The 25647-nt window shown below is 40.2% G+C and overlaps 1 protein-coding gene across 2 annotated transcripts; it reads right to left on the reverse strand.

Moving 5' to 3' along the window:
• mtf1.L (metal-regulatory transcription factor 1 L homeolog) lies at positions 1-25647 on the reverse strand. Of its 2 annotated transcripts, none has more exons than XM_018245365.2 (11): positions 25528-25605; positions 22178-23022; positions 18697-18935; positions 14530-14661; positions 11952-12025; positions 10072-10205; positions 9115-9192; positions 7188-7290; positions 3804-4357; positions 2890-2953; positions 1-2270 (listed from the first exon to the last, which is right to left on the reverse strand). In XM_018245365.2, exons 2-11 carry the CDS (start codon positions 22598-22600, stop codon positions 1891-1893), a joined length of 2181 nt encoding a protein of 726 aa, XP_018100854.1. In that variant the 5' UTR covers positions 22601-23022; positions 25528-25605; the 3' UTR covers positions 1-1890.

The raw sequence follows: 25647 nt of genomic DNA on the forward strand, positions 1-25647 counted from the left end.
TAAATTGAAACTGCAGCATATTTAATTCTGAGGGCAATAGGTAAAACAGAAAGACACAGAAATAGGACGCACAAAAACAGATATACATAAACAAGAGATGAAGATGGTTACAGGAAAACACAGTTGCTGATTAAGGATTAAGATGCTTCCGGCCAGTCAGTAACCAAGCGCGTTTACTGGCATCTAACACGGCTTAACCTTTCACAGATTATGTCTGGGGGCAAAAATGGGATGAAATTAGCAATTAAAATGAGGTTCATATTTAAAGTTTAATAATACAAATGTGACTGTATAAAAGGGGATTGTGGTGACCCAAGTTTTTTTTATCAGACCTGCACGGTATGAACTTCTGACTTTATAAAAACCTGCTCGACAGGAGAAAACATTTGTCAGTTCTTCAGTATATGACAAAACACTGCTTATAGCAAACAAAATATCCACTGGTCTGTTCAACTTGCTTCCCTCCAGCTCTCGCTGATCTATAAGCTTAGGAATGTAGGTCAAAAAGTTCTACGGCGACAGGTGATAAAAGGTGGTGATGGCACGTGTTCAGCTACACAAAATAGCAACTGCAGGACACCAATTGGCAAAAATATTAATAAAAACTTATTTTGGTCAATGCTGTGTATTTTGTGTAGATGAACAGTTGATGCCCGGCTAGGTATCCAAAGAATTGTTGAAGCAATACAGAATTATTTGATTATACGCAAAAGCCATTCTTCCATAGCAATAAACAGCTATTAATGATGTTGGGAGATATAACTAAGCAAGTGCCTCAGTGCTACAAATTCACCATTGCTGTGCTTAGTTAATGTACAATTCCCGTTTCCTTGTTTTAGATTTTGTGTTAAGCCAACAACAACAGTTGGGTAGTAGTGCACTTAAAACAGGCCTTACTTCTTCCAGTCTTTGCACCAGGTAAAGGTATAGTTCTAATTGTAAGGAAAGATCAGCAATACTGCAACGTTATTAGCTAACAAAAGCCCTGAGAAGTATTTCTACCCATCCATCCCCTTCCCCGTACTTCTGAATTATGCTATATTCTCATCCCTCCATTAGGCGGTGCATTTAGCAAGTGCAGTCAGAAAAGGAATGAATTCTTAATGCTGCAATTTTCCATAATTGTTGGGAGTATGAAAGAGAGCAATATCATCAACCAATGATAAAGCCTATAGTTAAAAAAAACGGTGTGGTCCTTTACATTCCTGTTTTTTCCAGTATAATCCTATGGGACACAGATTTACACATTGGAACCACAACCCTAATTCTCAACACAGAACATTCATGGCTTAAATTCTGCCCGGATTCAAGGTACCTTATAGTGGGTAACATGATCAGTAATGGGAGCAATGAAAAATCTGAGCTGCATTAAAAAAATAAACTATTGCAGAACGTTCTGGGCGCTAAAATGTTTTGTCAAACACATGAAATCAGTGAAATAGTTACAAGTTTAGAGCTGGAGACTTCACTATCTTCACACTGTGCTGTAACAGGAACTCTACAGAGCAAACAAAAGGAGAGACAGGATATCTAAAGACCCTGTGTCTCTCATGGTATATACATATATATTCAGAGCAGTTAGTTCTCTAGAAATGCAGGTTTGCAAATGACAGGCAAACAAAGTGACTCTTAGTGCAATAAAAACAAAATAGGTTAATCTCTCTTTTTTTTTTTACAAACACCTTATCAGTGCTAAAATGAAAAAAAAATGCTTTCCTTCCACTAGGGTTCTAAATAAAATAAAAATATGTTCTTTTCTTGTGAAAACTAAAACTATATGTATACCGGATGTCAGTTTTGGATATTCTGTCCTTTGCATCTGGTGCACAGTAATCCCCCTTGGAGACAAAGGGGTGAGATTAATTCATGTCAATCCAATGTGAGAGCAACCTAATTAGAAAAACTGCCAAGGCTGATATCGTCCCCTTGCAATAAGGCTTCCATTGGGGCCAGAGAAGAAGGATTCTCTGGACTCTGCATGGAGAGGAAGTCTGAAATATCTAAGGAAGAAGGTGTCCAAGGGTGAGAGCCTGAGGTGTTCAGTAAATGGCCGCTGCTTCCTTCACAGGGAGAGGTAGACAAATGCAGATTTTCTGGAGGAGGGTCTGCTGGTTTGGGATCAGATGCTGGTTCTGGAGCTGGGGAACATCCTTTGCGTTTGTTGGTTGTGTCTTTGGAAGAGTCTCTGCAGGCGCACTGACACTGACAAGATTCCTCTTGCTTTATAATCAGAACAGGAAGGCTCAGACCAATCTGCTGTACGGGATTCCCTGAAACACATGCACATACATGTTACAGATACATACAGAGGCCACAGAAACATACCACCAATCTTATTCACTAAGGGTGGTCATCCAATACTTCTAGTTACTGCTGTAACTTACCTCTGGAATAAAAAGTTCTGCTTTCTTAAATGGATTAGGGAGAACACTATCCCACTAAAAGGATGCACGGAATCCAGGATTCAGTTAAGGATTCGGCATTTTTCAGCAGGATTCGACTGAATCCTTCTGCCTGGCCGAACCGAATCCTAGTTTGCATATGCAAATTAGGGGCGTGGAGGGAAATTGCGTGATTTTTTTGTCACAAAACAAAGAAGTAAAAAATGTTTTCCCCTTCCCATCCCTAATTTGCATATGCAAATTAGGATTCGGATCGAATTCAGCTGAATCTTTTGTGAAGGATTCGAGGATTCGCTGAATCCTAAATAGTGGATTCGGTGCATCCATAGTAAACACGTTTGCAGGCAACTTCAGACAGTGTCAATAAAAATAAGAGTGGGGGGGGGGGAAGAGATAGAAAACAAGGACAGAGAACCATAAAACTATACATTCTGTATAGATTACAACTATAAAGGCCAAGCCATTGTAAAGGTGGCAACTGACATACCTGTGCCTCCAGGCAATGGAACAGTAGTGGTGAAGTAAACCTTTTCCACCTTAGCCGTTTGTTGCTGTCAAAGAGAAATATAAAGCATTTAGGCAAGTTAAGTATTCCAGCAATTGCTTGACTGAAGAACAGCATAAGACTAATGGCACATGTGGCTGCAAATCGGCCGAGAATTAGCTCCTATGTTGGTATTAGGCTCCTGTCCCACCTGCATCCGGAACCGGAGTCGGCTGAGGTGCAGGCACATACAAAGGATTTTGCCACCAAAAAGGAGAGTTTGCATTTGCGCAACTGTACCTGGGCCGACACAATGGTTCCAAAGTGCAGGAAGGACAGGAGGCTAATGCCAGCGTCGAGGCTGCTTCTTTCAGCAGGCTGGTTTTCAGCACTTTGTGGCATTAGCCTTAATTAACCAATTGTTTTATCTAGGCTGACTGCTCAGTGAGGAATTCTTTGAGCATTAATGACAAAATATACATGTGTAGTTTAGGCTTATGGCAAAGATCTGGCCGTGCCTCCTGTCATTGACTATACTGTTTAATCCACTGGACAAAGCTAGTAAAGGCTCATAAGAGCCAAATTTACATTTTTTTTGTGCCAAAATCTCCTTGTACTGGCAGGTTTCCATTTAAGTCAATGAAAGCAGGGAGCAGTTTGTTGAGTTAGATGAAAGACCTTTCCAGACATAAAAGTAAATCTGAATTCTGACAGACATTGAAATGGAAATAGAGGAGATGTGAAGGGAAGCTGGGCAAAGCAACATGGTAAAGCATGAAAGAGAGAAAACATTAAAAAGGCAGTGTAAATGGATGTATGCATAGAAAGGTTAAAAGGGATAGAAGATACAAAGGTCTCTGTGTTGTCTCTGCAGCCCATCATTATATAAATGCACACCACAATGTTCAGATACTCACAGACTGTTCATGGCTTTGAGTAGCTCCATTTAATATCCACTGAAAGTTTTGCTCAGCCATGACTAAGCTTGGTTGCAGGAGTGCAGCATTGGGTGTGGGGGTGATGGTTATAGCAGGGTTAGTGGCAAGCACTGTGTTAGCACTTGGCACTGCAGCTTGCACTAATGTTGGCATGGATGTTTCGGAAGCAGACAAAACAGGAAGAGGATGACCTGCCACCACAGCGAGTCCCTCTACCAATGGCTGGGATGCCTGTGGGGTGAGAAGGCAGTCTTGGCTGGTGGTGTACTGAGTCACTCCATTTGCAGTATGCAATTCCAGTGTTTGCCTTGCCTCCAATGTCACTGGAGGAGTTGGTTTGGTTGCACACTCTGTTATGGTCGATTGTAAGGGTACTGCAGAAGACACAGGACAGCAAGTTTTCTCCATGGGAGGCTCAACATTAGCAGGTGGGTTAACCAGAGGAACAGACAGAGGTGTAGAATCAGTTGAGCTAGTCTCTACCGCAGCTGATATTTCAGAGCTTGCAGCCCATGTTTTCAGCAGTGCATCCACTAAAAAATAAGAGGATCTTATTAAATCAGATTTTACATTTGCAGTATAATATTTTTGCTGACATATTACTATTACACATTTATTTGTTACATTTCAACAATCCCTACCATAACATTCAGTAATACTCAATAATACACAGTCCTTAAAGGGGAACTCCGGCTTCCAAACCATAATTTGACATAACACAGAAACCCCTAATATACCCATCACAGTTACCTGTTTTTTAAGAGTTCTTCCCTTTCTGCATCATTTGAAATCCTGGCTGGGAAGGAGGGACTAAAACACTGAGGTTACACATTGTAACAACTACTCCACAGCTTACAGACAGCATGCAGGAACTACATAACCCACAATGCACTGCACTGTGTTCCTTTCTTTATTGAAATCACATGTGCAGGGAATTGTGTGGTTTGGAGGATGCAGTCTAAAGACAGCTGTTTGTTGATACAAAGTAACAGTAGTCAGTCAGCTCAGCAAAGTAGTCAGATCAGCAGGAGAGCAGGGGGCTAGGCTTAGGGAACTGTTCCAAACCATTAAAAATCATGAAAAGTCTTCATAGTTTTTAATTGATGTATATTGCAAAGTTGCTTGAAATTATGTTTACTTTTCAAATCTTAAGTTATGTTTGTGTGGCATTCCCCTTTAAAGGGGAAGTATGTCTAAACTAGAATAACGCTAGACATGCTGTATTTTGTATACTAAACATGAACTTACTGCACCACAAGCCTAATCAAACAAATGATTTATGCTTTCAAAGTTGGCCACAGGGGGTCACCATCTTGTAACTTTATTAAACACTTTGCAAGACCAAGACTGTGCACATGCTCAGTGTGGTCATGGCTGCTTAGGGATCATCATAAATTATCAAAACAACACAAGTCAAATAATATCTGACAGAAGCCGATTCAGCAAGACAGAATATACAGACTGCACTGGTTCCTGTTTTGTCATATAATCTAATGTTGATTTTATTGTTTTGTACTGTTTAATACAAACGTTCTCCAACTCTGCAGAACCAGTGGCTGCAGCAAAGTAATCATCCAAATAGAATCCCAGTTTATCTGTTTAAATCTGGCTCCATGATATTTGTCCCTGCAGCTGGAGTTGGAAACAGTAAAGGGCATGTAAAGCCAAAAAAAAAAGCCTACAGGCAAAAAAACAAAGATGCTTGGGTTCTGCATGGAGGGGAAGTAAGGCAAGGCCTCCCCCTGCTGTTCATAAGTATGATTGTTTCCCTGCTCAGCAGTTAGGGACCTTCTAACAATTAATATCCACAGCAGTAAATGAAGGGAGAATTACACTGCATACAGTCAGGTTTTTATTTTTTTGCCTTTACAAGAGGGATTTAAATAAGCTAGAGAGAGTGCAGAGACATGAAACCAAACTGGGATGGAAGATTTAAATTAGGATTGTAGATTGTCACGGTTGGGGTTGTTTTTTCTGGAAAAAAAAAAAAAAAAAAGACACTTGCGAGGGGACATGATTACACTTTACAAGTACATTAGAGGACATTATAGACAAATAGCAGGGGACCTTTTTACCCATAAAGAGGATCACCGTACCAGAGGCCACCCCTACAGACTAGAAGAAAAAAAACTTTCATTTGAAGCAACGTAGAGGGTTCTTCACAGTCAGGACAGTGAGGTTGTGGAATGCACTGCCGGGTGATGTTGTGATGGCTGATTCAGTTAATGCCTTTAAGAATGGCTTGGATGATTTTTTTGGACAGACATAATATCAAAGGCTATTGTGATACTAAATTCTATAGTTAGTATAGGTATGGGTATATAGAATTTATGTGAGTATATGGAGTGGTGTGTGTATGGATGCTGGGTTTTTATTTGGAGGGGTTGGACTTGATGGACTTTTTCTTTTTTTCAACCTGATTTAATTATGTAAAAAGAAAAGTCAGCTTTTTTTTACTGGAGGTGGTATAACAAGAAGTACCTACAGTTTCAAAATGTAGCCCTACATGTAGGTACTCATCTCCTAGCACGCTTGGACAGACAAGGGGAGCAGAGTGTAATCTGGACAATCCAGTTCAATCCTTTTTTCTGGAAAAAAATTCTTAAAGGACAAGGAAAGGCAACAAAAATAAAATCCCATTTTTACTTTCTTTAATGAAAAAGAAACCTATCTCCAATATACTTTATTTAAAAAATGTGTACTGTTTTTATAAGAAACCTGACTGTATGCAGTGAAATTCTCCCTTCATTTACTGCTGTGGATAGGAATTGTCAGATGGTCCCTAACTGCTGAGCAGGGAAACAATCATACTTATGAACAGCAGGGGGAGCCCCAGCCTTACTTACCAGCCATGCAGAATTCAAGCAGCTTTGTTTAGGACGATCCCTAAGCAGCCCAGACCACACTGAGCATGTGCAGGGTCAGGCAAAGTTACAAGATGACAGCCCCCTGTGGCCAACTTTGAAAGCATAAATCATTTGTTTGATTAGGCTTTGTGGTGTAGTAAGTTCATGCTTATGTTTAGTATACAGAATACAGCATTTCCAGCCTTATTCTATTTTAGACTTTCCTTGTCCTTTAACTACATAAGTATTAAGGGATGAACTTGCCATATATAAATGGCCAGTGACAGCCAAAAATACTCAATGTGTTTTGCCTTGGAATCAAGTAGATGTGAGTGAGTGCATGAGTTGTATTGTTGCTGGTGGTATATCTGGAGACTTTTCTGAGGTTAGGTAAAGCACAATATAAGAAACCTTATGTGCCGTGTTGGAAGACAATAAACATTTATGGAGAATATTTTGTTTGTTTGTGCGCAGATTTCTAGTGACTACAACATAACGAACATCATTTTTTTCTTACCTTTTAGCTGAGTAGAATCAGGATCTTGTGTATTTTCTGGGCTCTGAAACATTGACTCAAAAAGATTTTGCGGCAACATCTGGCCAAGGGATTGTCCAGGACTCTGAAGAAGCCAAAACCATGCCAAGATCAGTTTAAAGCAAAGAAAAACATCCACATACATACATACATACAGTACATATAGGTATGTAAAATCTGGGTACTACTGTATACAATAAACTATGCAAAAACAATTCAGGGGAATATAAAATCTTACTCTAACAGTTGCCATACACGGAGAGATACGCTCGTTTGGCGATGTCTCTCTCTGATATCTTGAGGTGGGCAATATCGGATCCTAACCAACGGGAACGGGCGGTTGGATCGCGGGACCACATCAACGAACAGATGCGGCCGCGATCCGACGAGATTTTTAGTCCCATCCGATAGAGATCTGGCCGACTTTTGGCCAGATCTCGGTCAGGGAAGCCCGTCAGGGGGCCCCATACACTCCATAGAGGGGGGGCCCCATAGACTCAGTCTGTCGGCAGCTTTTATCGGCCCATGTATGGCCACCTTTAGCCTATGACACACCAGAAAATACAAGTCCTGCCATTTGTATTAGTAGCAATCAAAACATTTGGCACCACTCCTACAAGTAGCCCTGAGCCTGCATATATTGCCCAACAATTGCACTGGTGTACTTTCAGTCCATAAATGTACATCCTGGGCTTTACAATTTCAATTGTAGCCAGAAAGTAAAGAATCATGGCAAGAACTGTCGTATTTGTTGCAGCAAAATTCCCTGCATAATTAAAGGTGTGGTTATTCCTTAGGGCAGGGATCCCCAACCTTTTGAACCCGTGAGCAACATTCAGACATAAAAGGAGTTGGGGAGCAACACTAGAAAGAAAAAAATTCTTGGGGTGCCAAATAAGGGCTGTGATTGGCCATTTGGTAGCCCCTGTGTGGATTGTCAACCTACATTGAGACTCTGTTTGGCAGTGCAGCTGGTTTTTATGAAACAAAAACTTGCCTCCAATCCTGGAATTCAAGAATAAGCACCTGCTTTGAGGCCACTGGGAGCAACATACAAGGGGTTGGAGAGCAACATGTTGCTCGCGAGCTACTGGTTGGGGATCACTGCCTTAGGGTAAGGCCACACGAGGAGATTCGGGGAGATTTTGTCGCCTGGCAACTAATCGCCTCGTCTTCTGATCGACTATCTCCCTGAACTGCCTCAGTGTTTTCCCCCATAGGCTACAAAGAAAAGTCGCCTGCGCTAATGCACAGGCCCGGATTTGTGGCAAGGCCACATAGGCCCGGCCCTAGGGCAGCAAAAAATAGGGGCGGCATGCCGCATTATGGGGACGTGTGCCCCCATTCAATTACACCAGCTGCGCCGGCGTTTTTTAGCCGGCGCGCTGGGAAGGGGAAGTGTAGGCGGGCGCTAGGACCGCACGGCCGCCTGGTCGGACCGCGCGGACGGCAAAGAAATCCGGCGCTGCTAATGCACATGCGGCGATGCGTTTTCTATAGTCGCCCGAAGTTGCCATCGCTGGTCAGGAACTAGCTACATCTGTATCAGTCCTGGGTGCAAGGTCCCCATGTTAGTATTAATGAAATCTCACAGGAATGGGATGTAAGGCCAAGAAGTGTAGTGCAAATCTAGTACTGGTGTGTTTGATGCACAGTTCTGGATATCAGTAAAGGGAAACACTACCCTTAGCCTCTCAAGAGCAGGGGTCCCCTTCGGGGGTCGGCGTCCAATTCTGGCGTGCAGCATTAATACTTCGGTGGCCCAATTCTGGGCTGCGGCCCGGAGGCTGGGGACCCCTGCTCTAGAGAGTATCTGAGCGAAGATCATAAAGTGATTTATGAATGACAAAATACATGAAGTTGAGTGGAGGAAAGTTTATAGAAAGAGGATGGAATGACTGTTACTTACACCAGCTACATTTTCTCGCAATTCAGAATCACTGGATAAAGACCTTATGTCACTGAGGCAGAACCAGTGATTTGCATCCTAAATAAATTAGAACAAAGACAATTGTTGTTCTTCTCGAAGGTGAAAAACAAAATAAAATACAGTTTTTATCTTAATCATTTTCTAATGGGTGAAATACAGTTTTAAAGCAATCTTGTGCTTTGTATTTAATATAAAACAGCGCCCTGGAAGGCTCATTTATGACAGAAATGCAATTTTCATGCACAAGGGTGTATAAACGCCTAAAAAGTGTATATCACGGAAGCACAGATTATCCAGTGGATGAGTGCGCACACACCCAAGAACCCATTAACAGATATATATATATATATATATATATCTATATATATATATATATCTATATATCTATATATATATATATATATATATATATATATATATATGTATATCTATATATATATATATATCTATATATATATATATATATATATATATGTATATGTGTGTGTGTGTATCTGCAAAACCACATCATAACATTGGAGACAAAAGAGGGAGTGATTAGCAGTGCTTTAACATTAGCAGGGTTTCAAAAAGGCAAAGCCTGTACGACTACAGCCCTGAAGGCCAACTGAAAGTAACAGGAATTTAAAAAAACAAAAACGAGAAAATGACCAGTAACCATTGTTACTGCTGGTTAAAAAGTATTGGCACACAACTATGCCTGTGATATTACTCAGCATTAAGTGTGTATAAACATCTGATGGATTACAGAACATTGTGTGCATATATGTGCAGGGTTACTAGAGATTGTGCTCTTTTAGGATTAATGGGGATTATGTGCATTCTAGATAAAGCATGGGCCCCAAGCTGCATAGCTTGTTTTTTTCCCACCTATAAAGGTCTGCTCTGTCCCCCAGCAGGAGCTAAACGAGAAAGGTTTAATGGTGATTGTTATACCTCGCATGATGTGTGGCTTGGTAATGATTCCTCCAGACCAGCAATGTCATGACCTTTCATATGACTCTTTAAGCTATACTGTGTGCTGAATGTCTTCTCACATCCATCGCTGGTGCATAAAAATGTTTTTTCTCCTAGCAGTTGGGCAACAGAAAAAAAGAACATGTTTTTATGAGTGAATTTACCAGTGACCATGCACATTTACTACGGTGCACAAGTGCCTATTATAAAAAGTGATAAAGTCTGCCAATCCCTTATTGTACACATTAAAAGGAATTATTGAACATATCAATGTTTTTCTCAGTAAATATATTTCTAATGGGGCTATTGACATGAAATTTATGCCAGATGTCGGTAAGAACCCAAGTAATCCATACATACAAAGAATTCAGAACAAATAAATCCATGAATTGAGTTTTGTGTAATAAAGTGGGAGGACACAGGGAATAAGTATTGAGCACATGAAGAAAAGGAGGTGCAAAAAAGCATGGAAAGCCAATAAACCTGCTGAAATGTGTCAGTATTTAGAAAGCAATCCTGCTCCCTATCAGTGCAAATTAATATCAGCTGGTGTAGTCCTAATTGATGGCCTATAAAAAAAGTTTCTCGTTGCCAAGATATCACACAAGAAGCACCTCATGATGGGTAAAAGCAAAGAGCTCTTTCAAGACCGTTGCAAAACATACTGATCGCATTGGCTACAGACGTATTTCTAAGCTTCTGAATTTTCCAGTGAGCACTGTTGGGGACATAATCCAAAAGTGGAAAGAACATAATTTCACCCTACATCGGCCATGACCAGGTGCTCCTTGCAAGATTTCTGACAGAGGAGTCAAAAGAATAATCAGAAGAGTTGTCCAAGAGTCAAGGATCACTCGCAGAGAGCTTCAGAAAGACCTTGAATTAGTAGCTTCAGTTGTTGCAAAGAAAACAATAAGTAATGTACTCAACCAACATGGCCTCTATGTACGCTCACCATGGAAGACTCCACTGCTAAAGGAAAAGCATGTTGAAGCTCTTTAAAGTTTGCTGTACAACATTTGGACAAGCTAATGAAATTCTAGGAGAATATAGATGAGACCAAAATGTAACTATTTGGATGTCATTGCACACACCACATTTGGAGGAGAAATGGCACTGCACATCACCTCAAAACACCATACCAACAGTGAAGTTTGGAGGTGGGAACATCATGTTGTGGGGCTGTTTTTCAACATATGGCACTGGCAGACTTCATATAATTGAAGGAAGGATGAATGTAGAAATATATATTCTTGATAAGAATCTACCACAATGCTCAAGATGAAACGAGGGTGGACATTGATTTCAACAAGACAATGATCCCCAACACACAGCCAAGGAAAGTCTCAATTGGTTTCAGAGAAAGCTCCTAGAATGGCCCAGTCAATCACCAGATTTAAATCCAATTGAAAATCTATAGAAATAACTGAATATCAGAGTTCATAGAAGAGGCCTCCAGAACTTTCAACATTTAAGACAGTTTGTGTGGAAAAATGGGCCACAATCACACCTGAATAATGTATGAAACTAGTTTCTCCATACAAGAGGCATTGAATCTGTCATTACCAAACAAAGGCTTTTCTACTAAGTATTAAATAAATACATTTCAGTAAGTGTGTTTAATACTTATTCCCTATGTAATTCTACTTTATTGCACATAAATTAATTTATGGACTTATTTGTTTTGATGTCTTTGTATGTGTGGATTACTTGGATGTTAGAGACATCTGGTGCAAGTTTCATGTCAATAGCTCCATTAGAAATATATTTACCGCCAAAACTGTTGACGTGTTCAATACTTATTTTCCCTGCTGTATAATTCCCCACTGTGCAACACCCACACATGCTTTTTTCTATACCTGTATGCTTCCTGGCATGTGTTTTAAGGTGGTGACTTGCAGCAAATGCCTTTCCACAGCCATCATGATCACACCTGCACAGACAAAAAGAGTAAATGACAACAAGCAAGAGTTAATGTAGAAACAGCATGTTTCCTTGCTGCCACAGTTTGTAAACTATATGTCAGTGCCTGTAAAGGACTCGACTGCTGATGCTATAGAATTTATGCTTCAGTGGATACCCAATTGTCAAGTAATTGCTGAAACACTTACTGCTATGATTGCAAATCAGGAGGGAGGGATTCTAAAGGGATTTTGCAGGAAAAAACGTTTTTTTTTCCCTTCAAAATGCATCAGTTAACAGTGCTGCTCCAGCAGAATTCTGCACCTAAATCAATTTTTTAAAAATACAAACAGATTTTTTTACATTTAATTTTGAAATTTGACATGGGGTTAGACATTTTGTCAGTTTCCCAGGTGCTCTCAGGTCATGTGACTTGTGCTCTGATAAACTTCAGTCACTCTTTACTGCTGTACTGCAAGTTGAAGTGATATTACGCCGCTCCCTTCCCTCCTCAGTAGCCCATCAGCAGCCTATCAAAAGAACAATGAGCAGCTAACCAGACAGCAGCTATTGGACACCTCTGCTGAAGGATCTGTTTGCATTGCTAAAGATGACTCATGAGAATAGCACCATGACCTAGGTTGTGGTTAAATGCAATGGGAAGGGGAGAAACAATAGTTGTCTCAAAACAGTTCCATCCTGAATTGTGGCTGCTTCTCAAAGCTCAGAATCAGGCACAAAGCACTGAGATGGCTGCCTCCACACCAATATAAAAAAATTGTTGGTTCAAGAATAACATTTTAAATGAATTATTTGCAATGTAAACAGTGTAATTTAGAAATAAAAAGGAAACCACAAAAATCATGGCAGAATCCCTGAAAGTCTTAAATCATCTTCTATCAAGCAATCCCTTCATGGCTGAACCCTCAAACTTTTGTGTCTCAGGAAGCCATTGTAAAATGTAAATCAGTTGTACAAGTTAGCCTCATTTGCTAATCGTATTTAAAAATCAGTATACAATATACAACATATTCAAAAAGTTTAAAAGTAATGCAGTGAGTGCCTCTGCGCATGATCAGCAAATAACATTAAAATAATATAACAGTTCAAAACACAACAGCAGCCACTGGAAATGTACTTAAGAGATATAGAGCAGGGGTGTCCAACCTTTTGGCTTCTCTGGGCCACATTGGAAAAAGAAAAATTGTCTGGGGCCACATATGAAACACAAACACTTTTGATTTGTAATATTAAAGAAAATACACAGAAAAGAACTACAATACCAGTTAGATAACCAGATGGAGCTATACATTGGAATATGGGACACCTGGATATTAAACAGACTTATTATATTATTATTACTAACCGGGCAATGGGCGGAGTCCCCCATCCTCCCTACTCCATAGGTGACCACATTGTTACAACCTGGCATAGTAAGCCTGTTCCTAACAAGACGACAGACTGAGGTGGTTAATGAGTCTGGAGCACAAAGTGTTATTTCACTCTCGTTTTCTCTGTATGTCCATACATTTATATAATTTTTTTCTTTTTTTCCCCCTTCTCTTCCTTTTCTCTCTCCTTCAAGCTGGGCCGCATTCATATCTATCCTGGGCCGCAGGTTGGAAACCCCTGATATAGAGCATATAAGAATTGCGTGCCGGTGCTGTGAATCAATGAAGTGCTACTAATAACCTTACAAATAATTATTTACTATACCACAGTTACAGATCAGTATATAATACACAAAAGCCATGAATATCTTGAAAATTATATCCTTATAAACGGTGAGTAGTGATGTCATCAGTTATAAACGGTGAGTAGTGATGTAATTTCTGTCACATGACTCACTAAAATTTGTGTATTATAATAAATAAAGTACCCCCAGTTGTAAAATATGAGGATATTATAAGTTACCTCGGAGTTCCATGACCTGTATAAAAACACTCGGCCTTCGGCCTCGTGTTTTTATATGGTCATGAAACTCCTCGGTAACTTATAATATCCTTATATTTTACAAGAGGGGGTACTTTATTCACTATATATGGTGAAATTATTAAACACTTGCAAAGTGTCATGATTTTACCAACAAGGCAACTATAATTGAACCTACCATGAACAGGCTCAAAATATTAAGGTGTAAAGATCCTAGCCTGTTAGTGGACTGGGTGCACCTTGCTCCTGCGATGTAGATGGTGGCATGTGGCAGGACATAGGCTTGCACTTACATGCTCTACAATTCTATGTGACTCAAATGGTGCAATATTGAGTTACTATAAATGATGCCACACTCATCCTGCACCAAACACCTGGTGCAATCTTCAACTTTATAGTGGGACATAGTATCGGTTCTTCTGTTACTAGCCACTCCCCCTAGTCATATTTAACATTAAAAAATGGCTGTGGACTCCATTTCCAGGCTGTCTTTTTATTGTTACAGGATCGTTTACATACTAATACATTATTAGAACATATTTACAACCCCAAACGAATAATTCTTGCAATATGCAGTCTGTAAGATAAAGAGATGAGACCAACCTAAAAGGTTTCTCCCTGGTGTGGGTGCGAATGTGCTTCCGCAGATCACTATGAGTGGTAAAGAATTTACTGCAGCCTTCTGTTACGCAGTTAAAGGTTTCCCCAGTGTGAAGCCTTTGGTGTGCTCTTAACCTGTAAAATAAATGGAAGTTTAGTGGACCTCTTCAGATTAGAGTTCAGCAAGCAAGAAATCAATAGAAAGCATTGAAGGCAGCATTTTAAATCACTATACCTATCAATGTACTCTATGTTAAGCAAAGAAGCACCAAATTCTAGATTCAATTCAACCAAATCTGAGCTATTTTTATCAGGATGTGGCCAACAGCCTGGCCAAATCAAATCCAAACCCTACATAACTGGAAAAAAATCCCAATTGCTTTTCTGGTGCAGAAGGAGGATGCGGATTTTATTCAGTATTCAAATTTGTACAACTGTATTTGCCAGAACCCTAAAAAGCAGGGTGCATGCCTAATATTGACGTTGTGCACACTACTCAGTGTTATGATATCTGTATTGCCACATGATTAACAAGTCAGTGTGATTGACACAGGAGTATGTGCGTGTGCACATGTACGAGTAATCATTTGGGAACTACGTGACTTCTAATATACAAAGAAATGACACTAGAGGATGCATTATTAATTATAACACATTGATGTACCTGGTACGGGTTGTAATGTTTAATAAAAACGTGTGGTTTCAAGGCATTTCAAACTACAGTTCTCAGATTTCCCCTTTTGTGGGAAGTGGAGTGTACTTTGACTACAGCACTACCAGGAAATTTACTACTACTGTTGTATGTGGGTGCAGCATTTTGTACAAGTAGTATTAGCATGACTGGTATCCCTTCAGATACCACAATGCATTATATTTACTGAAGCACATTAGTTTTCGTGATGGAGACATTTCTGTGCCCTAGTTTTGTTCAACAGCAGTGAGCAAAACACTTACTAGGGCTCATTTATGAATATAAAGCAAATCAGCACCTGGGCGTAACTCATGATGACCAATCAATTTTTTTTTATTCTGCCTGCAACTGGCTGAAAAAAAGCTAATTACTAATTGGTTGCTATGGGTTACTGCCCATTATATGCAATTCATTATAATTCAATGTGTGCCCTGAAGCCCAAGTTAACACAAAACTTTATTTCTCCCTCTGTCTACAACCTATGCTAATCTGGAAGTAAATGTAGTTTGTTTTCTAGTTTTTTAAAAATATTCCTAAAATATTATGACTTTTATACAAACTAATCTCTATACCACAAAATAAAGATCTGCATATTTGTATTATAAACGCATATTAATAAAAGGGATTTATTACTTACCGTTAAATCCTTTTCTCTCTAGTCCTATGGGGGACAAAGGAATCATGAGTTAAATCCCCTCCCATCAGGAGGCAGGACACAGCAGAATTCAAGTCCTTTCCCTCTATATAACTCCCCTCAGTATTCAGTAATAATAACAAAGAACCAAGCAAACAAGAAATAACCCAATATGCCATAACTATAATTATATGGCTGAGGCGAAGGGTCTCCCCAGGGGCGGGAAGTTCTGTGTCCCCCAGTCCTGATGCTAGGGTGTCCTTTATCTTGGCGATGAACCCTGTTTACCTTCCAGTTGTGCCGGGAGGCCATTAGATCGAGATCTGGCTGTCCCCAGCATTCAACAATGATGTTGAAGACCTTGTCGTTCATCTCACACTCTGTTGGGTCCAACTTATGACGGCTCAGATAATCTGCCTCTCCATTGCGCAGACACCTAGAATGTGCACTGCTATTTGCAAAATTCTGTCTTTGTCTATGATGGAAAGCAAGGCCAATCTCTTCTCTGGGAGCCTAAAAATGAAGAATCTTGGGGAGATAGTTGTTGGAACTCAAGACGGTACTCGGTTGTGGTGGATTGAACAACCCATTCATCGTCTACGTCTTGTGCCCATTTTGCTACAAAATGTCTTCATTTTTCCCCCACAGGGGGGTTGCAGCTGTGACTGGGTAGGCCAGTCATACAGAAGACTGTTAGTCATTGCTGGACTGGTGGTTTGCCTTGATGGGTTGCAATGTGGACTTTCCCTTGGAGTAGCACCCCCTAGAGGAAACTGGTCATGGGCAGAGAAAAACCACAGAATGTTCTGAATGTCTTTGAAACAAGCCCCTGGGTTTGAGATGGAGAACCAACCTTAAGTACCTTAACGACCACCATGATAAGATCATCAATCTTTGTGGAATGGTCTGGGGGGGATGGTCGATTCATCACCCTCAGATTCAGGGGACAGTTCCCCTTCTCAAAGTGATTCCTCTGCAAGCACACGGGGAAGGAATGTGCTGTGGGGGAAGAGTGTGCTGCAGGGTCACTAGATCCTGGTTGACTTGCACTTAAGAGGTCTCTTAGAGGAAGCGGGCATAGACAACTTCTCTAAAAAAATTGTGAGGCGGCAAGAAGTGGTATCCCCTGTAGGGAAGAGAGAGACTGAGAAAGGGAGACAGTCCAAGCATTTTGTGCGGGTACTGTAGGCTCTTTCAGAATAGCAGTTGTGCAGGAGGAGCAGACAAAGTCCTTCTGACGACACTTACATTTTGTCTTGCATTGAGCACATACAAAGAAGGTAAGCTTGGCTGCCTCCTTGCCTTCTCTGGTAAATAAGGCATCTCCTATCCCCTCAGCCATGTTTCACTCACTGCTGCCTCTGAGCTGTTTAGAGGGTCTCCATCTGCCCCTAGATTCCCGATACCCAAGTAGAAGGGGAGCTAATAGAGAGTAAGATGCAGAGGATGCTGTGGGCATAGCTCACTGTGTTCCGGTTGGTGGGAGAGAGCAGGGTCCTGCTGTGCATTCTCGGAGGATGTGTTCTGTTTGGCACCAGGAAGGAGCAGAGAGGAAGAGGAATAGTAGTGAGAAGGCGTGAACGTAAGTTGGTCTCGCAGTTCCAGCCTGACAGCCCTGCATAGTGCTGGTAGTGCGGTCTTCAAGAGTGCTGCCAGGACCAGCACTGCCTGCCTCTCTCTCACCCTGCCGATCCCCATGGAGGGGGCCACCATGTGGAGTCTACTCAGTCATCAGACCTGTCTAATATTAGGTAGAGTCTAGAGGAAAACTCTCGTTCACCCTGTGCCCCTGTTCTGCCTAACCGGGTGTGGCTGGATCTGGTGAGGGTCCCACGGCGGGGGATGACACAATGAGCACAGCTGCAGCTGTCTCAGGTACTGCCCCTGGTGCCCAAGCTAATCCAGGGCTGAAGTATCCTTGTGATGGGCCCCCCTGGGGTGCTTGTCCAAACAGCCTGACTTTGCAAGGTCACATTCAAAACTAAATATCTGGTGGCAGGGGGGAGTTATTTATAGGGGAGGACTTGAATTCTGCCGTGTCCTGCCTCCTGATTAGAGGAGATATAAATGAATGAATTCCCCTTGACAAAGGCTTTAGTGCCGAAACATTGGGGTGTTCTCGTTTTTGGCAACTGTATCTGCTCACTGTGGTTTGTCTCTTTTTGCCTTGATCTTGTTACTTGGTGGTATGTATATATGTTTCTGATAATACTGTTGTATTTGATATACCAGCCTGTCTGATGTAAAAAAAATTTTTTTGCCATTTACGGTAAAATAATTTTTTTTTAATACCACTTTTGTCTACTAAGTCTCATTGAGTGTGCAACCCCTCTCCATTTCTATGGAGGAGATATAACCCATGGGTCCTGTGTCCCCCAAGACATATGAGAAATATACGTTCACATTACCTTTTCTAAAAATCTTTTGTATAATATTGTAAAAGCAAATACAATTTCCAAAGGCAGAACTAAAATGTCACTGAAAAACTAGTATTTAAAATCTTCTTCAACTTTACATCAGGATGTTCTTGTCTGACCAGCTGTATTGCTTACTCCCAACAGCTACAAACCCCACCCAAGCCAGCCAGAATACAGAACATGGCCTCGCCTAGCATAATATTTCTGGCACAGAGTTGTCTCAGCAAGATTATCCATGCTCCATGTTTCCTAAGAGGACAAGAGCCAGAAAAAGGCAACCAAGCACCCAGACTGCTTAACTAACTGTTTAAAAAAATACTAGTGATTAAAACATCTTAAAAGTTGGCATATAAGGCTTAGTATAGCTTATTGTTAGACAGTGGACAGAAATTTGGTGTTAGAAGACTGAACAAGCAAAACTTTCTCACCTGTACAGGGTGTTAAAGGCTTTCTCACATCCTTGCACATCACACTCAAATGGCTTTTCTTTAGTGTGAACACGGACATGGATTTTCAGACTGTAGGAAGTAAGAAACGCCTTTCCACAGCCAGACTGGTTGCAGACAAAAGTGTATTCTCCTCGATGGGTCTTTTGGTGAGTCCGCAGGTTTCCAGCTGTGCTATATGTCCGTGGACAACCTTCAAATGTACACTGGTATCTCTTCACCTGTAGCACAAATAGCAAAAGACATTACAGAAAAGTGTCTAAGAAAGGTCCCAAAGATCAGCCTCTGCTCAAATTCAGAGTGTTAGGCCAAGGGCAGAGAGAACGTTGGCTCTGTTGCTCTCAGCCTGTGTATTTTTTTTCAGGCCAAGAAAACCTGATCCGTGCTCCATCCCCATTGATTTGAAAAAGATCTGCTTGCAAGTAGTCAGACGCAGCAGAAGATCGTCCCAAATAAGAGAAATCAGGTGTTTTTGGGCGACCTCCACTCTGCTGCATGTGATTGAATGCAAGTAGAAGCAGTTCAATTGAATGGAGTTGGGGCATGGAGTGGATCTGCTTCTCAGCCTAAAAAGAAATATGAAGGATGAAAGCAGTGGAGTCAACGCTCTGTCTGCTCTTAGCCTTAGGTTATAGTTTTTATATGGCCACATAATACTGAAGGTAAAGGGGCACTATACACCTTCTTCAAATTCAGTTCAAAGAATAGAGCTTGTGCTGAAAATACTTTTTGACTATTGTTTTAATCATTACTTATCTCGTGTTCATTTTATTGTTAACAAGGATTGTTCTGAATACACCTTTAGTCAATGTTCAATACCCTTTAATCAGCCCATACTCTGCTGATGTAAAATTCTGGCTTATCATTAATACATTCTCCTCCAAACACACCCTTTAGCTGTTACTCTTACATAACAGTGAAACAGCACAGTCACTTCACAGTTTTATTTTTTTTTAAACATAATCATATGTTTAATAGTTTTACCAACTTTTTTTAGGCTACTGCAAGCTATTAAAGGTGAGCTTAAGGGTGGATTTAAGGAAAACAAAGGAGCTCTAAAATTTAAGCATTACTTTTAAGGTACAATGTGCACAAACTAGAGTAGAAGTAGTACCAAACAAAATTATGAAAAAAAAAAAACAATCAATCAGAAAATCTGATGTTCTATAATATATTCCAGTCCCCTTATTTATACATACTGAAATACACAACACTAGTGTTTGATGTCCTTTGTACTTTTTTGTTTCTCGGTACTCTTTTTTTTTTTTTTTAAACTGAAATGTTTTATTGATTTTCCAATGAAAAAAAAAATCAACATGTTATTGCATGAGTGCAGTCACTGAAAATCGTAAGATATCATATGTATATTCAATCATGAATAAGAGAGCAATAGGATAACATGGAGTAAGGTGGGGAGTAAAAGAAACAATAGAGAAAAGCAGAGGGAAAAAAAAGGGGGGGTTTAGCAAATAAATACATAAATAAACAGATAAATAAGGTAGTAACGGCGGCTGGGCTAGGTATCAGAGCAAATAAAAACAGTGATCATAGGCATTTTCAAGATTCTCGGTACTCTTTAAAGGAACAGTTCAGTGTAAAAATAGATAATATGTGCAAAATAAAAAACTTTTCTAATATAGGTAGTTAGCCAAAAATGTAATGTATAAAGGCCAGAGTGACTGAATGTCTAACAGAACAGAACACAACTTCCTGCTTTTCAGCTCTCTAACTCTGAGTTAGTCAGCGACTTGAAGGAGGGCCACATGGGACATAACTGTTCAGTCAGTTTACAATTGATCCTCAGCATGCAGCTCAGATTCAAAAGCAAACAGTTATGACCCATGTTTCCCCCCTCAAGGCACTGATTGGTTACTGCCTGGTAACCAATCAGTGGAAACCAAGAGAGCAGAAAAGCAGGAAGTAATGTTCTGGATATTATGTTAGACATCCTATCACCCCAGCCTTTAAAGAATACATTTTTGGCTAACTATATTATAACATTTTTTTATTTTGCACAGTCTATCTATTTGGCCAGTTTTTGTTTTTATACTGAACAATTCCTTTAATGCATCTATGTTTATACTTTGTGCAAGCTGGCAATACTTTTGTACAGATGCGTCTGCAACTGAAGGAGCTGCCTGATGAATATTTATAAGACTAATGCCAACTGAAGGTAGGCTGTGCACAATCATACAGAAAAAGCTTCTGCAAGTTCCTGGCATGATTTCTATAATTTCAAGACTTTCCTCGGAATACACAAGCAAAAGGAAAACGTCCAAATGACAAAAGCAGGGGACAGAGACATGCCTCGGTACAGCCTTTCTGATACATAATACATGGCTACTATAGATAAGTAAATTACACATTCCAATGCAGAGATGCTTAACTTTATTGTCTCTCACCACTTTGGTTTGCTCCCTCCTGCCTCAAATGAACCATAAAATTGAAAAATATCCCTATTATGGAGCTGGACTAAAAACCTACAAGTTGTAGCATTTCTGTACAAAGAAGGCATGTTGGAAAATCTAAATGAGAATATAAATTTATAGGGTGAATTATTTAATAATTTATTAACAAGCACACACTGCATTAAATGAAATAACTGCATACTACTTGAGTAGTGGGGATTGTTCCAACGCTCTGCCTTCAAACCTTTTCGGATGTGACTGCATCAATCCTCTTACGGTTACTGCTTTTCCAGTAGATACTCATCAAATAAAGGATGAGGAGAGCATTCAAGGAGCAGGAACTGCTGTGATCAAGGTTTTTAATGCAGGACATGTGTATTCATGTAGTGCTGCATTAAAAAACCTTGATCACAGCAGTTCCTGCACCTTGAATGCTCTCCTTGTCCTTTATTGAATGAGTAGGCAACATATTAAATTTAAAGGTGAACTACCCCTTTAGGAAATAAAATTCATTCACTGGTTTCATTGAGAATGATTTTCTCATTAATTTTCTGAAAATGTGTTGCTAGAGCTTTCAAGGGGAAATTTGATTCGATTACGGTTAAAATTCAACCAAAAAAAAAATCCTGCTAATGAGAGAAATCAGTGTAGGGTTGATTGGAATAAACCAGGACTATGGTATACAAGGCAATTCAACAGCTGTCAACGTGATTGCTTCTGACCTCTGTATATTCTCTTCTATATCATATTATCTTTATTTCATTCATGACCTGCCTTATATACATGTTGACTTAAGAAATACTCAACAACTCTAGCGATTCATTTAAAATTTGGCCAAACCACAATAGGATTTGCATTTATCAGAATCCTCATTGTCTAGCCAAACCATGGCAAATGAAAAACAATAAAACCCATTACATTTGAATACTAAAAAGATTTAGTTCAGTATTCCAAATTCTTATGGTTATTTACTATATTTGATTCACACATTACTGAGCAATACTGGACACAGTCTGTACAGTATTTATACAAAATACTTGCAGGATATATCCCACCTCTTTCTGCTTGGTCTCTGGACACTCTGACTGAAGAGTAAGTGTTGCCCCTTCTATGTTCCTGGGCATCGGTGTGGAGCCGGGATTAATGGTGAGGTGAATCTGGTCTGGGGAAATGATATGCTGAACATATCCCTGGGACATGGCATCTTGCTCTGGCAAAAGCAGCAGACCTTCCTCGTTGGCAGCATCCAGTGTAGGTAGATTAGTTCCAACATTGCGGTCATGTTCATCATCATCATCATCATCCTCCTCCTCCTCTGACGGCAGCCTGTCCTGTTCTATCAGCACTGTGGTTGTATCGTAAACTGTACCAGGCTCCCGTACACTCTTTTCCACAAACCACTTACACACCTTTTCATCTGGGCACAAAGCATCATCATCCATAGACATGAGGACCAATTCTGGACTTTTTTCTCCCATGACTTTAAATATTCAGATTCTGAGGAAATACTGGATAGTCAACTGTATAAGAAAAATGTCACTGCAAATTATTCCTATGACAATTGCAGTACAGCTTCAAATCCTCCATGATGGAAAGTATTTTTTTCTGCATCAGAGTTTGTCAGCCAGTTTCACATCCTTGTTTTTGCAGTACTACAAATATGTTCTTTAGGAGACCTTTACATCAACTCCAATTGTATCCACAAATGAAATGTACAAGCCTCATTTTAAAAGTACGTTGCAATGATTCTGAACTTTAGGCAAGTGACTGCCACCTTTTGTCTCCAGTGTTAATTCTAGTGGTTGAGCAGGTATTCATTTAGAATTAACAGTAATCTCTCCAATAAAACGTAACAAGGAAATTGCTGCCACAGAAACAATATAAAGTGGAAGTGGAAGTTCTGCAATGAGACAAACCAGATTAGGTTAATATTAAGAAATGGGCGCGATTAAAAAAAATTACACTAAACCTCTTCAGCATAACTTTGCACAAATGTATTATGAATTCTCTGAAAACCCCTTGAAAAACAAACCAAAACAGAAAATCTATAGGTCTTAGCCAAGAACCCTGCAGCAAAACCTTGTGGTTAATAATTTTAAAACATGAAAAATGTTTCTAGTTGCTAAATATACTGTTTGCCAACACTCGGTACAGAAATACAAAACAGCTCAAGACTATACTAAGATGCCAGTGGCATTATAATCATACACTAACACCTTATGGACACCGTACATTCTACTGCATGGACAGCTGTTGACCAGTGTTAAAGGGGTGCTAATTCTAAGCAACTTTTCAATTGGTTTTCATATTTTCTTTTTTATAGTTTTCAATTATTTGGCTTCTTCTACTGACTCTTTCTAGCTATAAAAAATGGTGGTCACTTACCGAATCTAAGAAACAGATGCGTTGTAAGGCATTTTATTAATCATGTTTCTATTCAGGTCTCTCCTATTCATATTTCTGTAACTTATAGAAATTGGTGGATAGTTGCTAGGGTACTTTGGACCCTAGCAACCAAACTGGAGAGCTGCTGAATAAAAAGTTTACATAACTCAAAAACTATCAATAATAAAAAAAGAAACCCAATTGCAAATTGTCTCAGAGTATCACTCTCTACGTCAGATTAAAAATTAATCTAAAGATGAACAATCCCTTTAAAGGAGAAGGAAAGGCTTCATGCACTTGGGGGTGCCAAATGTTAGGCACCAAGTGATTGTATTGACTTACCTGAAACCCCGGATGAAAAACTGTACCGGCCCGGGGTTATACCAGTGAGCACCACAGAGTGATCCTCTTCCAGTTTATTCTTTCCCGTGGCAGACACATGTGCAGTTGAACGAAATAGCCAACGTTTTAGTTAAAGTTCGGCTTTTCGTTCTACATGTGCATGCGAAGAAAGAGGAAGACGGAAGAGGATCGCTCCATGGTGCTCACTGGTATAACCTCGGGCTGGTGCCGTTTTCTGCTAATAGGAGCAATGGACGGGGGTTTCAGGTAAGTCAATACAATCACTTGTGGGTGCCTAACATTTGGCAGCCCCAAGTGCACAAAGCCTTACCTTCTCCTTTAAAGGGGTGGTGGTTCACTTTCAGGTTAACCTTTAGTATGTTATAGAATGGATGATTTAACTTTTCAGATGGTCTTTATATGTTATTCATTATAGTTTTTGAATTATTCGCCTTCTTCTTCTGACTCTTTCAAGCTTTCAAATGGTGCCACTGACCCCATCTAAAAACAAATGCTCTGTAAACGCTACAAATGTATTGTTACTGCCACTTTTTATTACTTATTTATATTCAGGCCTCTCCTATTCATATTCAAAGCAATGCATGGGGGAGCTGCTGAATAAAAAGCAAAGTAATTCAAAAACTACAAATAATAAAACATGAAAACCAATTGCAAATTGTCTCAGTATACCACTCCCTATGTCAGGGAACCCAATCTTTTTATTTTTACCGGTGAGTCACATTGAAATTTAAAGTGTTAGGGAACAACACATGCATAAGAAAGTTCCTAATGACTCCAAATAAGGCAGTAATTGGTAGCTCCGATGTGTACTGTCAGCTTACAGAGGGTACTGTTAGGGAACGCCTGGTTTTTATACAACCAAAACTTGTTGGGGATCACTGCTCCCCATCATAGGTGAACAACCCCTTTGAATAGGTCACAAGTTATATACAATTGTGCCCCACAAACACCAAATAATTTCAGCACATGGAACTGCCACATACAAAAAGACTCCCGAGATTTTATTAATTGTTGACACAAAAGTTAACTAAAGGAGCAGGAAGGGGGAGAGCAATTCTAAAATGAATGTTACAGTTAGTATATTATCAATACACAACAGTTGAGGGTGTTCCCTCTGTACTGACAGCTGCTTTGAATTACATGGGGCAACAGCATGGAGCAGATATAGATGAAACAGGTTATGAAACAGTATCACCAGGGATCTCTAAACTTGGGCTTCTTCTTATTGGGTTTGGCTATGCACAGAAAGGGGCCATCCCCAAACCACTACAATGCCCTATATCCTCTGACAACAAATACATTCAGGTTGGGGAGTTGCAGTGCGACAGCAGACAGATGCAGGTTGATAGTTGCAGTTCCCCAGCAGATACTACATGGCCACATGTTGGGCGTTCTGTGACAGTATTAAGTTATAGGCACTCTCAATCCCTAAAATGAAAGCGCGGATGAGGAGAGTCAGGTCAAAACTGGATGCACAATCAGTCTCCTGTTCTACTCCAGCCTTCAGCGATCTCATGTGAGAAACGCAACACGTCCTGCTCCGCTTCTAAGCGATGCGGCTACTGCTGATATGTGTACATCTGTATGACTATCACTCATCAAACCAGTAGCCCCACTCATGTGCTATTTGATAAGGGGAGCAGGTTGCTTTACTAACCACGTTCCGCTTTTCTAACACACCCGGGTCGCTACTTACGCGTCCTGTAAAGCTATTGATTGCAAGCTCCTTGCCTTCCTGTCTTACAGAAAACCCCGACACCAGAACGCTCATCACGCG

Source organism: Xenopus laevis, chromosome 2L (assembly GCF_017654675.1).
Source record: "Xenopus laevis strain J_2021 chromosome 2L, Xenopus_laevis_v10.1, whole genome shotgun sequence".
NCBI lineage: Eukaryota > Metazoa > Chordata > Amphibia > Anura > Pipidae > Xenopus > Xenopus laevis.

Bases quoted from the DNA above. Each gene is read 5' to 3' on its own strand.
- mtf1.L (XM_018245365.2), bottom strand. From the start codon at position 22,600: ATGGGAGAAAAAAGTCCAGAATTGGTCCTCATGTCTATGGATGATGAT. The intron at 14,662-18,696 runs GTGAGAAAGTTT...TTTATTTTACAG, and splicing joins GCCTTTAACACCCTGTACAG to GTTAAGAGCACACCAAAGGC. The intron at 12,026-14,529 runs GTTGGTCTCATC...TTGTCTGTGCAG, and splicing joins ACCAGGGAGAAACCTTTTAG to GTGTGATCATGATGGCTGTG.